The 17,179-nt window shown below is 42.0% G+C and overlaps 1 protein-coding gene across 1 annotated transcript; it reads left to right on the forward strand.

Annotated features, from left to right (window-relative positions):
* The first annotated feature begins 201 nt into the window (after positions 1-201).
* Positions 202-13,876, forward strand: LOC149278265 (GTPase HRas-like). The gene is made up of 4 exons (XM_089502167.1): positions 202-312; positions 7,095-7,273; positions 9,236-9,395; positions 13,757-13,876. Exons 1-4 carry the CDS (start codon positions 202-204, stop codon positions 13,874-13,876), a joined length of 570 nt encoding a protein of 189 aa, XP_089358293.1.
* Positions 13,877-17,179: the final 3,303 nt, after the last annotated feature.

Genomic DNA, 17,179 nt, shown 5'->3' on the forward strand with positions numbered 1-17,179 from the left:
GCTCATTTGTGTGAATCTGATTAAATCATCATACACGGCCTCTGCCGAATGTCCATTGAGAGACACCATATAGTTCTACATTTTTTATGTTCTAGTTTATAACGCCTTTCTAAGCATTGGAATATAATGTATATATATATCCCTGTATTAAAATGGATGATAGACGGTATTTATTTTTTTTCTCACAGGGGGGTTTAGACGATGACCGAGTACAAGCTGGTGGTGGTGGGTGCAGGAGGTGTTGGGAAGAGTGCATTGACCATCCAGCTTATACAGAACCACTTTGTGGATGAATATGACCCCACCATAGAGGTGAGAAGCTCTATAGGACTTAATATTTACGTACATATGTTATTTTTGTTCATGCTTACATTATTACAGTCTGTTAAGTCAACAGTCTGCTGTCCCAAACAGCCTCCTTAAGATGAATGCATCTTAAACTATGTTGTTAGTACTTTAATATGCATCATTACAGCCGTACGGAATTTGATGGCGCTATATAAAACAATAAATAATAATAATAATTTACCTACAAATAGAAGAATAACACAGCTGATCACTGGCAGAAGAGTACTTTTCATGGGTTGCGCAAGGTGGGTATTGTTAGACGGGGGGGGGTTTCATTGGAAATGTTGTGTGACCCAGTGACAGCAAGTATCTGTGCATGCTAACTATCGAGAAGGAGATGAATTGTATGCAATGTATCTTCTGCAAGGCAAAAAAGGAGCAGAAACAGAGCATTGGGTGGGTAGAGAGATGCTCAAAAAAAGCTGAAATGGTGTTTTTGGCATGCCATTTTAATGATATGATATGAATGCTAATAGTTTTTTTGTTTTTTTTTAATAACTTACTAATGGGAAAGCATTGGGAGTGCTTGAGGCTGCCCCCCAAATGCCCAACATGCTCACACAGCTGACCTAGCAATGAATTTGTCAGCAGTAAAGTTAGTGTTTGTAATTGAAACAATGTATCGTTCACTGAAATAATGGCATAAACAAGGCCAACAACTTGGTAAAAATATACACAGCTATTATTGTCCATTTTTAGATAAAGATTGTTTTATTAAAGAAACAAAAAAGGAACAAATGTTTTTTGGTTTTTTTATCCGGACGGGGAGGGTAAAAATATTTTCCCCACCTTTCCCCTCTCCCAGCCCAATACCTCCTTACTTCCTCCCCATTGCCTACCTTTTTGGCTCAGGGGAGGGGTTTCCCAGTAAAATGCAAATGTCCATTATCGCCATGACCACAGACCACCATGTACCTGTAACTTTAGTTAATAATAGTTGGGGTGGTAATGATTAGTCACAACTACCTCAGTCTAAAATTGCTATTGATTTTTTAAGTTTCCCCACTGACAAAGACATGATCAGTCTGTAATTTTAATGGTAGGTTTATTTGAACAGCGAGAGACAGAATAACAACACAGATCCAGAATAGGGACTGGAAAATAGTAACTGCTGTGGTGGCGTTCGATGGGCGTTTGGGGTGTTTGCCGCCTCTGAAATGTGCCGCCCAAGGCAGTTGCTCTGTCTGCCTCGCGGCAGTTACAGCACTGGACCAAACCACTCTGACAGCATGGGTTGTACAGAATTAAATAAACACTTTTTCTTTGCTGCACTCCCCTGACCACTAGGTGTTTTTTCTGATCTCTATGTCTGGCTAACCTACTCTAAATAACTTCCTGTTTCTTCTACTCCTGCTGTTCCAGTGGGGCTCTCTGAATTCCCAGAGAGTGGGGGGCATCCACTCTCATTGCAATGAGTATACTTCTAAATAGAAATGCAGCCAGGCACCAGAACGCGATTCAATCAAGGACTGAGTCTTTTTACCCATTATGTCAGTTAAGTAGATGAAGGACACTTGACCCCATCTTTGTGCACAATATCTTGTTGTAAGTACAAGAACAATATAAACAAAACCCAACCTAACTTGGCCTTGATTGGCTTTTTCCAAACCTTCAAGTGCTAAAATGTAGGCCTGATGTTAATCTGCTCATTTCACGTAGTTGTTCTTTAATTTTAGGTGTTCTACACAGAGCAAAGAATTGTAGCAGACATCCATAAAACCCACAAGAACCTAAAACCTTAAACAAAGTGGGAAGGTGATATTACCGGACAGACCATATGGTGATTACTCATCCAATAAAGGAGAAAACCTTTGACACGTGTAGACTCATACATCATTTATCCTTCACAAATCCTTTTTTCTAGTGTTTGTGCCAGTTGTGCAGGGATGTTTTATTTTCACTAATTATTTTTTTATATTAAACCTGGCTTGTGTAGGGAGGGTGAATGTAAAGGCAACCTGTTTCAGTGGAGTCGAATAAATAGAGTAAACAGATCTGGCAGACAGACTGTTTTATGGGGGGGGGGCTGATGGAAAAAGCAGACAGATCGGGATCCTGCCAGACAAACCCCAGCTGGTAACCAGTTTATTGTACCTCTGTTTAGCTTTCATATATAAATAAGCAAATATCTTTGTCATTGTAAAGATGTATACACATGTATTTTCTTAATAAACTGATGGCGGATTAGATGTGTGAGAAAGAATGATGTCACTACTTACGTGAAATATTGGACCCTATGTCTAAGGAATAATTAGGGTTATAGTGGTAAAAGTGAACCAATGAACAGTGACGTCTTATGGGTTGTTACTACTTACACTAGAATTACTCTTTTTATACACAGCCAAATCCTGCTCAGTAATTCTGGGGCAGAGTGATAAATGTTTAGGCTTACTGCACCGCATTAGTTCCCATGGTACTTCCCCACATCGCACACTTTGTGGGTTTTGTATAAAGAGCAATTCTAAACCATAATTTATGCCCTTCCATATAGCATACCCCTTACATTTCTGTGTTCAAAGCGGAATACCTTTGTCAGAGGACAGTGTAGCTAGAGGCAGGGTAGAGTTACAAGCTACTCCAGGGTAGGACATTCTACTTGCTTTACTCCTTTTGTTGTACTGAAGAAGAAACCTGGCATATGGTGTTCTATGTCAGCACATGGCTTTACTGTCGCAGGTCGGTCACGATACATTTTACAGTTCAGTGGACCAGTCGGGGGAGATCACATGATCTTTACAACAGGTCCATGATCCCCATTGCTCTGCAGGACAGTGCCTGATAACTGACTGTCCCTTGGAAAGTATCACACTTGATGGGGAATGCATATAGTTACTCAAGGTCACATGATTTTGTTTGCCTTTAATTTGTAGTTATAAAAAGTTCATTTTACAAGAGGAGTCTTATATTCTGCATATTTACACATTAGCTCAGTTGAGAATGATTATTATTATTGTCGTTAATTATACAGAGTATTAAAAGTGGCGTAACTAACATTATGTTGGTTGCTATGATGTAAGCCCACTTTTGCCACCTGATGGAAATAAAATGTACCCAAATCTTAATGGGATGCCTTACTACATTACAATTTAACTTATTCTGTGAAACAGTTTTGCACTTGTTGCATACATTGATATATTACACGGGAAATGGAAGAGGAGAAGTTGATTCTGTTTAAAAATTGTATTTAATCTTTTAAATATGTTAAATATACATTTTGATGTGAAGGGATCGACAAACATTATGAGCAATGGAAAGAAAAGTGGTGAACCGGCTACAGGGTCATGGGCGTTCAAGACTCATTGATGCGGTTAGGGGGCGAAGCCTGGCCTGTGTGGTCAAATCCAATAGACTACTGTACATTCAATAGCAGTATTATTAAATGATGTGCAGTTTTTGAACTCGCATTATTCTTAAAGGGGCACTGTGACACCTTCTGACATAACTTAATTACTGTATTTGCTCTAAAAAATATCCTACAAGACTAAGATCCAGATACCCCGCAGCGCTGCAGGGAGCCTGGATCCTCCTCTATGGCAGCCAGTGGAGGTCAGTGCAATGCTTCCTCTGGGGGCTTCTATGACTGAGCAATGACATCACATGACCTTCCGGTGCTCCACCATAGAAGCCCCAGTGGAAGTGCCGGAAGCAGCGGATGTTGTCTGTTTGCATCCTGCAGCCGGTGAACTTTTGTGAGTTGCGCACAGACAACCTCCCCTGCTGCCGGCACTTCCGCCGGTGCTCTGTCATAGAAGCCCCGGTGGAAGAACCGGCCAACAGCAGCAGAAATTGTCTGCGTGCATCGCACAGAGGTCCACCGGCTGCCCCCACTAGACACCAGGGAATCTGAAGCACGGGGGACAATTCTAGGGGATTCATCGGTAAGTCTGGGCATGGGGGGTTATAATGGTTTTCTGGAGGCAGAGTGGCATATAGGGGTGAATAAGGAATATCTGAGGGGGGACAGAGTGGCAAATAGGGAGTTAAAAGGCATGTCAGGGAGGCATAGTGGCATATAGGGGTTAAAAGGCAGAAAGGGGGATATAAGGCATACATGTGAATTAATATTAACTAAGAAAACTTTTTAGGGTAGTCTTATATCCGGGCTTTTTTTCCTAAATTAATATTCAAATTTTGGTTGTCTTATAATCACGGTCGTCCTATAAATGAGCAAATACGGTAATTAAAATGACCTGTTACCTATATTTATGCTTTTTGTTTGGCCCTCATTGAAGCTGAGATCTTTGTTTCAGAGTGGCAGGCCCACCCAAGTTCTCACCCATTCTTACAAATTAAGACTTTATAAGCAACTTTTTTTGTGTGTAATATAAGTAGCGTTAGGACAGAATGGGATACTTGCATATGGTGTCATTTGTGCCCTACTTTTGCTTGTACTACTTAAATAGCAAAAAAAACTATTTGATCATAAAATACAGTGATTTATATACAGTAATGAAGTATAGCTTTACCAAAACCTGATTTTATATAATTTTGTTTAAAAAAAAAAAAATCAATTTTCATGCAGACTTGGAGGCAGCATCTCTGTACTCAAAACACCACACTGACCAGATTCTTTATGACAATGCTGAGTAGTCCATTCCTTTTAAGACTTTCGCTAGTCAGAGTGGGCCGCACACATTTTTTCATTGAGAGAGGGGTATGGTGGCACAAAACCTTCAGTCATCCATTAGGAAGCTGAAGTGGAAGTTCACCTTTCAGCGTGACAACCAGGGCCGGCCCTACCATGGAGCAGAGTGGGGCAATTGCCCCAGGCGGCACTTTTTTTAATTTTTTTTTAAGTGGAGGAAAGAGAGGGCCGCTGAGTGGTTTTCGCTTACCAAGTTTTCAGTACACACTGGGTGCCCTTCTCTCTCCTCTGCGAGCCCTCTAGCTCGGTCTCGGTGCTGGCTTGTAATGCTGAGCGCCGGGAAATGTCGTAATTTCCGGTGCTCAGCAGTAAAGCAGCGCGCACCCTGGCAGAGCAGGGAGACTCGCCGCAGGACTGCTGGAAGGTAAGTGCAAGGGGGGGGGGGATAGGGTAGAAAATGGGGCGGGAGGGAGAGAAAGGGTAGATAATGACCCCTGGTGTCGGCGGGGGCGTCATTTTAAACTTCGCCCCAAATCCACAAAAGCATGGCTTCACCAGAAGAAGATTAAGGTTTTGGAATGGCCCAGACCTGAATCCAACTGAACATCTGTGGGGTGATCTGAAGAGGGCTGTGCTCAGGAGATGTCCTCGCAATCTGACAGATTTGGAGCGCTTTTGCAAAGAAGAGTGGGCAAATATTGCCACGTCAAGATGTGCCATGCTAATAGACTCCTACCCAAAAAGACTGATTGCTGTAATAAAATCAAAAGGTGCTTCAACAAAGTTTTAGTTTAACCCCTTCATTCCCCTATAGACGTACCAGGACGTCCAAAAAACGTCCACAAAGAAACCCCTATGGACGTCCCCGTACGTCCAGTTGCAAACGCGCGATCGAGCATCAGTGACGTAACCCGGAAGGTCATCGGAGGTCATCGGAGGACAGGATATCCCCTGCGGGGATATCCTGCCCTCCGATGAGGCACAGAGACGCTGCGATCTCTATGCAGGTCTGTGAGGACCTGCATAGAGATCACAGTGTGATCGATGCAGGGGGATTGCGGGGAGGGGAGGGAGAAACCATCTTTCACTCCCCCTCCTGTCCTGAAACAGAAAAGCTGAAAAAAAAAAAAAGTTAATTCATTTAAAAAATAATATTAAATAAATCATTAAAATAATAATATATATAATACAAAAAAAAATTATAATGTGAGCTGTGTTGTCATTGTGACATCACTGGCATGTTCAGGAGGTCCCTAGGAGGACCTCTAACCATTTCTGTGTAAAAATAATATATAAAAAATAAAAATGTAAAAAAATTAAAATTAAAAAAAAATATAAAAAAATTATTAAAAAACCTTACTTCCCATTGCCCTAGCATAACATCTAGCCAGTATAACCCTCCTGCCCCCTTCACAACCCCCAAACCCGTTAAGCCATAGGCATAAAAATGATACAAAATTGTACACCTAATATTATGCTCCCTGGTGCTGGGAAAGTCTGGAAAATCTATATAAATTAGGTATTTCTGAAATCAGGACACCTGAATTAATAAACTTGGAGGGGATTTTCCATCACTTTACCTCATTTTGTGAGGATTCAGAGGGAAAATGTAAAAAAAAATTAGTTTAATTTTCTAATCTTCGCTAGTTTTTACTAAATTTCTCATTCTAAATTTTCAGCTAATCATCCAACTATGGTATCAAACGAAAGCTCTATCTCTCCTTGAAAAAAACAATATATAGTTTATATGGGTACACTATTCACAGGTAAAGAGAATCATCGCTAAACCGACATACCCCAAAAATGGCAAAATTGCTCTGGGCTTTGAGGTACCAAAAACCCCTGGGATTGAAGGGGTTAAGGGTGTGCACATTTATGCAACCAGATTATTGTGAGGTTTCCCCCCCCAAAGATTTCAGTTTGTTTTGCAATTTAATTGTTCATGTTATAGGTCACATTAAAGGTGGAAAAAGTTCTGACATGATTTATCTTTGTCTCATTCTTTAACATCACAAGAACCTGGCATTTTACCAGTGGTGTGTAGACTTTTTATATCCACTGTATGTAAACACAGTTATATGACATTATTTAGTGTGTAGACCTCCTGAAATTTATTGGTTGAAACTTTAAATAATGTATACATTGTTGGTGTCTGTTGCAGGATTCCTACAGGAAACAGGTGGTTATCGACGGAGAAACTTGTCTCCTGGACATCTTGGACACTGCTGGCCAAGAGGAATATAGTGCTATGAGAGATCAATATATGAGGACAGGAGAAGGATTCCTTTGTGTATTTGCCATCAACAACACCAAATCATTTGAAGATATTCACCAGTACAGGTGAGTGGGCCAGGATATGTTTTATATATTGTGCATTTCAGGGGCTTATTCATGAAAGGGCTCTTCATTATTCTTAAGGACTGGCCAACATGAGGATGTTTCTCCTGCAAGAAGGGCTGAGCTGGCCCTGTATAATGGATGTCTTATTGTGTGAGACTGTGAAGAAACCTCCCAGATTTAACTACTCATTATACAGGGCCAGCCAAGTGCTTTCTGCAGCAGAATCTCATTGGGGTAAGCCCTTCATGTATTTGTCCTTATTTCTAAATGTACCTAAATATTTCTAAACAAGTTGCGCCCCAATAGTGGCCAGAAAAAGAGAAACTGCTCAACAAAAGTATATATTTTTTGAAAGATGACATCCCAAAGTATTTTACTTGGGGCATTTTAACACTTTTTATTTAACCATTTTAGTGGCAGTATGTCCTAAACATTGCAGTAAAATTTCATTTTTTTTTTTCATTTTTAACAAACCCATTCTATCCGAACACAGTATTTCAGTATTTTTTATGGGTACATAAAATGACTGAAACTGATTTGTATTTAGAAACACCCCCGAGTACAGGAATACCTGGAATACAGGGCATGTCTCTTTGGCACTGCGGGTTCAAAACTGGAACATGTACATTGAATTTTGACAGATCAGTTTTCTGGGTCCAAGTCTCATCTGAGACACGGTAGAAGTCCCATATTTTATTTTAATCCCCTAAAACTATATATTTTCAAACACTAGACAGCTCAGCGCCTTCAAAAAAAGAAAAAAATTTTCACATCCACTTTGCGGTGGATGTGTGAAAAAAAAAATAGTAGGGCTGCATAATCCATTAGTTGTCCGATTTTTTTTGCTTTTGATTAATCGGATAAAAAAATAATGTAAATTTTTCATTTTTTAAAAATAATTTAATAAACAAACAGGGTGTTAAAAACAAACAGCAGAATAAACATTTGAGCCCCAGATATGCCACACTGCCAGGGCCAGCCCAAGACATAATGCCACCTGGGGCGAAGTTTAAAATGCCACGCCCCCCCACTATCTACCCTTCCTCTGCTGCCCCCCCCCCCCCCAATTTTCTAACCTTCCTCTCCCTCCCTCCCTATTATCTACCCTATCCCACCCCCCTTTGTACTTACCTTTCAGCAGTCCTGCGGCGAGTCTCGGTGCCGGCTTGTAATGCTGAGCGCCGGAAATGACATCATCTTCCGGCACTCAGCAGTACATCATCTTCCGGCACTCAGCATTACAAGCCAGCACCGAGACCGAGCTGGAGGGCTTGCAGAGGAGAGATAGGGGCGCCGAGCGGGTACTGACAACTTGGTAAGCGAAAAAAAAATACTTGGTGCCCTCTCTCTCTTAAGCTTTAAAAAAAAAAAAAGCGCTTGGGCCCGCAAAGTGTCGCCCCTTCAAAAGTGCCGCCTGGAGCAATTGCCCCACTCTGCTCCATGGTAGGGCCGGCCCTGCACACTGCCCTCCCCACATATGCCTTATATACCCTATATGCCTTATACCCCCTGATATGCCTTATACCCCCCCAGATATCCCATAGTGCACTCAGATTCACAGATTAAATTAACCCTCCGTCCCCAGCATTAAATTAAGATTGGAGATGACGTACCTGGTACGTCCCGGTCTGCAGCTCCCATGTAACCATGGCATACCAGGTACGTCCCGGTATCGAAGGGGTTGTCAGGGAGTTGAAACCACAAATGTCCTGTCAGCTTTCCCCTTTAAGAAATAGAAGTTACAGTAAAGCTTAATAATCAATATACCTTTGTTTTAAAAAAAAAAAAAAAGCCAATTACTCAATACCCATTATTTGAACTAAACCTTTTTCCTAGCACCTTGGAAACAGAGCACAAATTTATGTCCAAATATGAAGAAAACGTATAATTCCTGTAATGTCAATTGATAAGTATTTTTACTTATAAGTAAAAGTAAATAATTTCCTCCCAATTTTTTCTTAGGGAACAGATAAAACGGGTCAAGGACTCAGATGATGTGCCTATGGTGTTAGTAGGAAATAAGTGTGACCTCCCTGCCCGGACTGTGGAAACACGTCAAGCTCAGGACCTAGCGAGGAGTTACGGGATACCTTACATTGAGACATCTGCAAAAACAAGACAAGTGAGTTAAATGTTCGGAAATTCTTTTAGAGTAAGGTGTTTTTTTCATGGGTAGGACCATCCTTCATTCATTTTTTTCTTACACACCAGATGTATGCAGGGCTTCCATCAGGAGGTAGAAATCATTACAGTTGTGAGGGGCCCAGCTCTGCACTGGTCCACTAATTAATGGGGGCTGGAGGAGGAGCCCTCACTGGGGTGAAGGAGGTCTCAGCCAGTCAGGAGAGACTTCTCAACTCTCTTGATTGGCTGATAATTCAGAAAGCCTCTTGGTGTAAGCTGCAGCCAGCACCAAATAAGAAACCCACTATGTGTATGTATGTTACTGTGTTTGTTTGTGTGAATCAGTGGCGACTCTAGAAACAATATATAGGGGGGGCACACAAGATATCACAGTCAAACTGGGGGGGCATTCATAATTTCAAAAATTAATGTGCTATGGAATTATACTTTTGTTATTGGGCTAAAATAATACTTGATCATTCAACATGGGAAGCCTGAAGCCACAACTGAGTGCGACTAATCCTTGAAATAAATATTATAACACAATAAATAACTTTTCCACTAAATGATTTCAGGGCCTTGAACGTTTTGTCCCCTGAAGTCACTACAACTTCAGGAGGGCATTTTATCTCTGGATAAATATAAATTAAATAATTCCTACTGTAAGTTAAGTGCCAGGAAACAGATGACCAAACACACACACCAACACAGGCTCTGTCACACCAACACTCAGACACACACACCAGGACAGGCTCTGCGACACAGACACCCACACACATCAGGACAGGCTCTGCCACACTGACAACTGAACACACACACACCAGGACAGGCTCTGCCACACAGACACCCACACACATCAGGACAGGCTTTGCCACATCCAAACACACACACACACACACACACCAGGACAGGCTCTGCCACACAGACACCCACACACACCAGGACAGGCTCTGCCACACTGACAACTGAACACACACATCAGGACAGGCTCTTCCACACCCACATCCAAACACACACCCTAGGACAGGCTCTGCCACACTGACAACTGAACACACACACCAGGACAGGCTCTGCCACACCAACACCTATACACACACACCCGAGGACAGGCTCTGCTACACTGATAACCAAAAACACACAAACAGCAGGACACAATCTACGTCACAGACGTCTGCATCAGGATGGATTTTTCACACTGCATTGTCGTTTATACCCCCCTTAGTGTTTTTGCCCCTGCTGCCCATATATATTAATATTAGCCCCAGTTGCCGATAGCAGGTATAGATCAACACATTAACACACAAACCAAGCTTTGCATTGATAGATCAACTGAAATTCACTTGTGATCTCAGCACTGAAGGTATATATCAAATAAACAGAATCAGACATACAAATCCTGTATTTGCAGGTATACAATAGTATATGAAACGTAGCATTGCAGGTATAGATCAAATAAATACATGGAAACAGCATTGCAGGTATTAATCAACTGAATAAGACATACAAACACTGTATTTGCAGGTATACATAAATAATGTATGGAAATATATAGATATGGATCTACAGAATAACGCAAAAACCCAGCTTTGCAGGTAAAGATCAATTGGAATTCACATAAAAACACAGCATTAAAGGTATATTTAAAACCCCCTTAATTACAGGCATAGATCACAGGTTGCACACCCCAAAGCCAGCCCTGCCGTCCACACTGCCCACACAGCAATCACACTCCTATCATACCCAGGCAACCAGTAAATGCTGGTACCTAGGCATGATGGGACTGTGCTTGCTGTTAGCAATCACACTCCTATCATGCCAGGTCAGCCAGTACATGCTGGTACAGGGTGGCTGTAAGTGATGTGTAGACCCCATACTGCTGGCAGCATCAATACACGAGGGGGGCAGCTAGCTAGGTTTTAGCATGTACTGGCTGACTTGGCATGATAGGAGTGTGATTGCTAACAGCAATCACAGTCCCATCATGCCTAGGTTCCAGAACTTACACATCCAACCAGTAAATGCTGAAACCTAGGCATGTTGGGACTGTGATTGCTGTTAGCAATCACACTCCTATCATGCCAAGTCAGCCTGTACATGCTGGTACAGGATGGCTGTAAGTGATGTGCAGACCCCATACTGCTGGCAGCATCCATAGACAAGGGGGGCAGCTAGCTAGGTTTCAGCATGTACTGGCTGACTTGGCATGATAGGAGTTTGATTTCTAACAGCAATCAAAGTCCCATCATGCCTAGGTTCCAGCACTTACACATCCAACCAGTAAATGCTGAAACCTAGGCATGTTGGGACTGTGATTGCTGTTAGCAATCACACTCCTATCATGCCAAGTCAGCCAGTACATGCTGGTACAGGATGGCTGTAAGTGATGTGCAGACCCCATACTGCTGGCAGCATCCATAGACAAGGGGGGCAGCTAGCTAGGTTTCAGCATGTACTGGCTGACTTGGCATGATAGGAGTTTGATTGCTAACAGCAATCAAAGTCCCATCATGCCTAGGTTCCAGCACTTACACATCCAACCAGTAAATGCTGAAACCTAGGCATGTTGGGACTGTGATTGCTGTTAGCAATCACACTCCTATCATGCCAAGTCAGCCAGTACATGCTGGTACAGGATGGCTGTAAGTGATGTGCAGACCCCATACTGCTGGCAGCATCCATAGACAAGGGAGGCAGCTAGCTAGGTTTCAGCATGTACTGGCTGACTTGGCATGATAGGAGTTTGATTGCTAACAGCAATCAAAGTCCCATCATGCCTAGGTTCCAGCACTTACACATCCATGCTATCACACACACACTCATTCATTCATATACTCATTCATTCACAGATTCATTCCCTCAATCACACATTCTCATTCAAACTCCCTCCCCACCCCTTACCTGCAGTGCAGCTCCTCGATGCCGCTCACAGACTTCAGCAGAGGGCGCGGCCTCCCTCTGCGTTCTCTGGTAAAGCACAGAGGAAGCGGGACTGGAGCAGAGTCATGTGATGTCACGTGAACTCTGCTAGGTTCCGCTTCCTCTATGCAGCACAGAAGACCCTCCCACAGGTAAGTAGCAGCCTTGGCTGCCGATCTTACTTGGGCCGCACCCTCTCTCTCCTCCACGTTAAATAAAAGAAATAAAAAAAAAAAAAAAAAAAAAATAAGACGGGATCCAAATTCGGCAGGGGGGCAACAGGGGGGGCAAGGATTAACCTAGGGGGGGCAATTGCCCCCCCTTGCCCCCCTGTAGCGACGCCACTGGTGTGAATGTATGTGTGTGATGTCCGGTAATGGAGGTGGTCAATTGTCTGGGAATGACTGAATGTATATGATAATATAAATATAATTTAAAACCTGAAATCAGCATGGTTTCCCAAGGCTTCCTAATAATTTCTATAATATAAAATGTATTTTATGTGTATGTGACCATGTGTGCATATGAGTCAATGTGTATGTGATATATACATATATAATATACACCTGTGTGTGTGATCTCATCTGCCCCCTATAGCAGAAATAAAATGTGGTCACCCTAGCCCTCGCTGGCAGGCGTTGCTTGTCTCCTGTGACACTTCAATCTTGTCTCTGTCCTCAAACTGCTTCTCTGCTTCATTTTTGTGTCCAAACGGCATGTCGGTGCCTCCAAATGACTCGTCTGTCATTTGTTCTGTTAGGGGCCCCAAAAACGTCTGATGACTGTCCTGTATATATGCAAAACAGTACTATACCTCATCAGTTACTTTAAACTGAATACATTTGTTAGCTTAATAATTAAGGCATATTTAGGTGTAAAGTGAACCAATACCTTTTTAGATAAGTACTTTGGACTTTGGAGTACATTTTATGATACCAATTATTTTTACTCGCTGGAGGTCAGGTTGTATGCTTTGTTCTGCATATCTAAGAGATACACCATGCATGCTAGCACGGACTGTACTGCATCCCATTGTACTGCTTATGTTTAATTATAATAGTTAAATATGTACAAGTAGAGATCACATTATGGTACAAGTGTATTTGGGAGGTTGTTCGCTGATCTCTGCTTTTTAAAATGTACCACTTGACTAGTCTTGAAGCCACATTAACCTAATTTTAATATGATCTTAGCTCCAGAGAATGACCATATATCAAGCCTTTTTTATATTATTATTTCAGTACATTTTGTTACTTTTAACATATAATCTACCCTTTTTTGTAACAGAGGGGCTGGTGCTCCTCTGGACCTGTCACCTTATGGCTAGCTCACCAAGGTCAGAATACACAGCTGCATACAGCTACAGTGACCCTTGTCTTGCAAGCTTACATTCTATTATTAGTATGAATAAAGGTCCACTTACAGTTTGTGTTTTGCTTCTAGGGCGTAGAGGATGCCTTTTATACATTGGTGAGGGAGATCCGACAGCATAAATTACGAAAGCTGAACCCTCCTGATGAAAGTGAAAAGGGGTGTCTGAACTGCAAGTGTGTTGTGTCCTGACCAAGGTAGGCATTGTTTTACTGAAATACCCACTGAATTATTTCCAAAGCATATTCTGCAGATTAGGCTGTAGTGATACAGTTTGGCCACATGAGGGAGGTGTATGACTTCCAAATACAATGTCAAACCTTTGTGTCGGTGACACTAGATCACTCTGCCCATGCAATTACAGTCGTTGTGCGATCTTGTAACTTGTGTGTTGGCCACTAAAAAGGATGTAAGTTTAACACCCACTAACACAATACGTCTGTTAGTTAAATACAATGTTGGTACCTGCCAATTCCTCTGGGTGTATGTGGCTCTTTATATTTTCATGATTGTTTTCTCAAATAAAAGTGCACACATGCCAAAGAGGCAAGTGGCACTCTTTTGAAGTGTGTGCCTTTCTGGCAGGGCGGCGGTTGGGTGTCTGGATCCGGCTCTGCGGTTTGCTTAGTATGGGTTGAATTTCTCACATGGTCTGGATAAGCCAGGTGTTTGTGAGTGGACTAGTCATCCAAAAATGCGGATTACAGGGTCCGCTGCATGTAAGTATAACACATTATGCACTCATTATGGCCGCTTTATTAGGTACGCTTTACTAGTACCAGATTGGACCCCCTTATGCCGTCAAAACTGCCTTCATTCTTCGTGGCATACTTTCTACAAGGTGCAGAGATTTTGGTCCATATGCACATGATGCCATCACGCAGTTGCTGCAGATATGTTGGCTGCACATCCATGATGTGAATCTCCCGTTCCACCACATCCCAAAGGTGCTCTATTGGATTGAGATCAGGTGACTGCGGAGGCCATTGGAGTACAGAGAACTCATTGTCATGTTCAAGAAACCAGTTTGAGATGATGTGAGCTTTGTGACATGGTGCATTATCCGGCTGGAAGTAGCTGTCAGAAGATGGATACACTGTGGTCATAAAGGGATGGACATGGTCAGCAACAATACTCAGGCTGTCACATTTAAACGATGCTCAATTGGTATTAAGGGGTCCAGAGTGTGCCAAGAAAATTTCCCCCACACCATTACACCACCACCAGCTTGAGCCATTAATACAAGGCAGGATGGATACATGCTTTCATGTTGTTTACGCCAAAGTCTGACCCTGCCATCTGGATGTCGTAGCTGGAATCAAGACTCATCAGACCAGTCAACGTTCTTCCAGTCTTCCATTGTCCAATTTTGGTGAGCCTGTATGAATTGTAGACTCAGTTTCCTGTTCTTAGCTGACAGGAGTGGCACCAGGTGTGGTCTTCTGCTGCTGTAGCCCATCTGCTTCAAGGTTCAAAGTGTTGTGCATTCAGATACAGTATTCTGCATACCTTGGTTGTAACGAGTGGTTGCTTGAGTTACTGCTGCCCACTGGATATTTCCTTTTTTTTTGGACCATTCTGTCTGAACCCTAGAGATAGTTGTGCGTGAAAATCCCAGTAGATCAGCAGTTTCTGAAATACTCAGACCATCTGGCACCAACAACCGTGCCACTTTCAGAGTCACTTAAATTCCTTTTCTTCCCTATTCTGATGCTTGGTTTGAATGTCGGCAAGTTGTCTTGAACACGTCTACATGCCTGCAGTAAATGCATTGAGTTGCTGTCCTGTTATAGCTAATTGTGTTAACAAGCAATTGAACAGGTGTACCTAAAAAATGGCCAGTGAGTGTATATGCATTGTGCTAGCAAAATCACTAGCAAATATTCTGTATATTAATTTATAGTTGCCTAAGTTGTACTGTAACACTTTCTGGAGCATTTCAATATGGTTGAGTCGGTGCTGCACATACATGCTTGCTTACCCATTATTGCGCACAGATCATTTTGGGAACATAACATAGAGAATTGTGGGTTCATGCTTGTGACAGAATGACCTGTCATACAAGGCCCCAAGGTACTCAGAGATGGCTCCAGCCTGGCTGTTATACAAAGATAGCACAGGTAGGAACTCCATTGTGTAAACTAATCTCATCAATAGGATTGCTGCCAGGGGAATTAAAGGTTGGGTTGAATACATGTATCTGTTTATCTATGTTAAAGCAATTCTGTGGATATATGAGGCTATGTTTTCCAACAATAAAATGTTCATTCTTGTTGTACTCAATTCAAGGTAGTTGTGTCTACTAATTGGGTACACATTGGGGCTGGAAGTGATTTCAGGGACAACAGGAGGATACATCTGGGTGATCTCTGGGAGTTACTACAAATCTCTTGGTGAACCCATTACGGTAACAATTTCTAGCCTTTAGGTTAGATGCAGGCATTACAAGCTTAACTTTTAAGGACACTCCCAAGTAAGACATAGTTACAGCTAAACCCTTCCCCTGTTTACATACACTTGCTTTGCAAGGCTGGACATACTCTGGGCTTATTGTGTACGCCTGGCAGCCATATTTATAACTTTTATCTCTGTGCTGGCATAAAGGTAATGGGGATGGGATTTAAGGTTACATTTAACTTTTCACTTGTGTGCTTCCCGATTGGTGCACATTAATTGTAAAGTTTTATACACTGTGGCATGTTTTTTTTTTTATTTTATTTTTTTTGTTTTTTTAGGTTGAATGGTCATAGCCTAACCTCAAAGTATTTCCCTGATCTGCTCCCAAGAAAATGGCAGACACAACGGTGGATGACGCTTTAGAAGATATGCAAGACTGTGGCCTGTCAAAGACACCTCCCAAGACTCTGACAGGCTCATTCTGGGGCTTTGTTGATATCTAGTAATTTCTGTTGTCTTCTGAATATGTCAACCAGCAAATGGGTTAATGATACCACAGGTCTACATCCTAGAACAAAATGGTTATTGTCACTTTTTTGTCCGAAATGGACCTTTTCTCAGAAATCATCTGCAGCTCTAAATATGGGTGGATGTCCAAAGTAAATCTCTAAGAATAACTATGCTCTATTCTGGCCAATGCATGACATCATAGTATAGGTTTCCAAACATTTGCAAATAGTATAGGTTTTCCACCATTTGATGCAGCAGTATTTAGCCAGAGTGTCTTGTGTGTAATTATCTGTACACACTGGGCCTCCCCAACTTGCTTTTCTCTGTCTTTAGCAGCATAGTGATGCAAATGGAATGTCAGTGACTACTACTAAAAGTAGTAGGAGGTTTATAATATATATGTGGAGGCAATCTGTCAAATGAATTGTAAAATGTTTTAACATTCAAGCCCTGTTTTTATAGTTATGACACTTCCTCAGGCACTAACCTTCAAGGCTGCTGGTTGAGATAGTCTAGCTCTTAACTGCTTTCCTACCTAGAAATAAAAGACAGTTAGACTGTAATACAGATTATATGTAAAAAGTCTGA

This window comes from Sceloporus occidentalis, unplaced genomic scaffold, assembly GCF_023333645.1.
Source record: "Sceloporus occidentalis isolate IW3139 unplaced genomic scaffold, rSceOcc1.0.p SCAF_196, whole genome shotgun sequence".
NCBI lineage: Eukaryota > Metazoa > Chordata > Lepidosauria > Squamata > Phrynosomatidae > Sceloporus > Sceloporus occidentalis.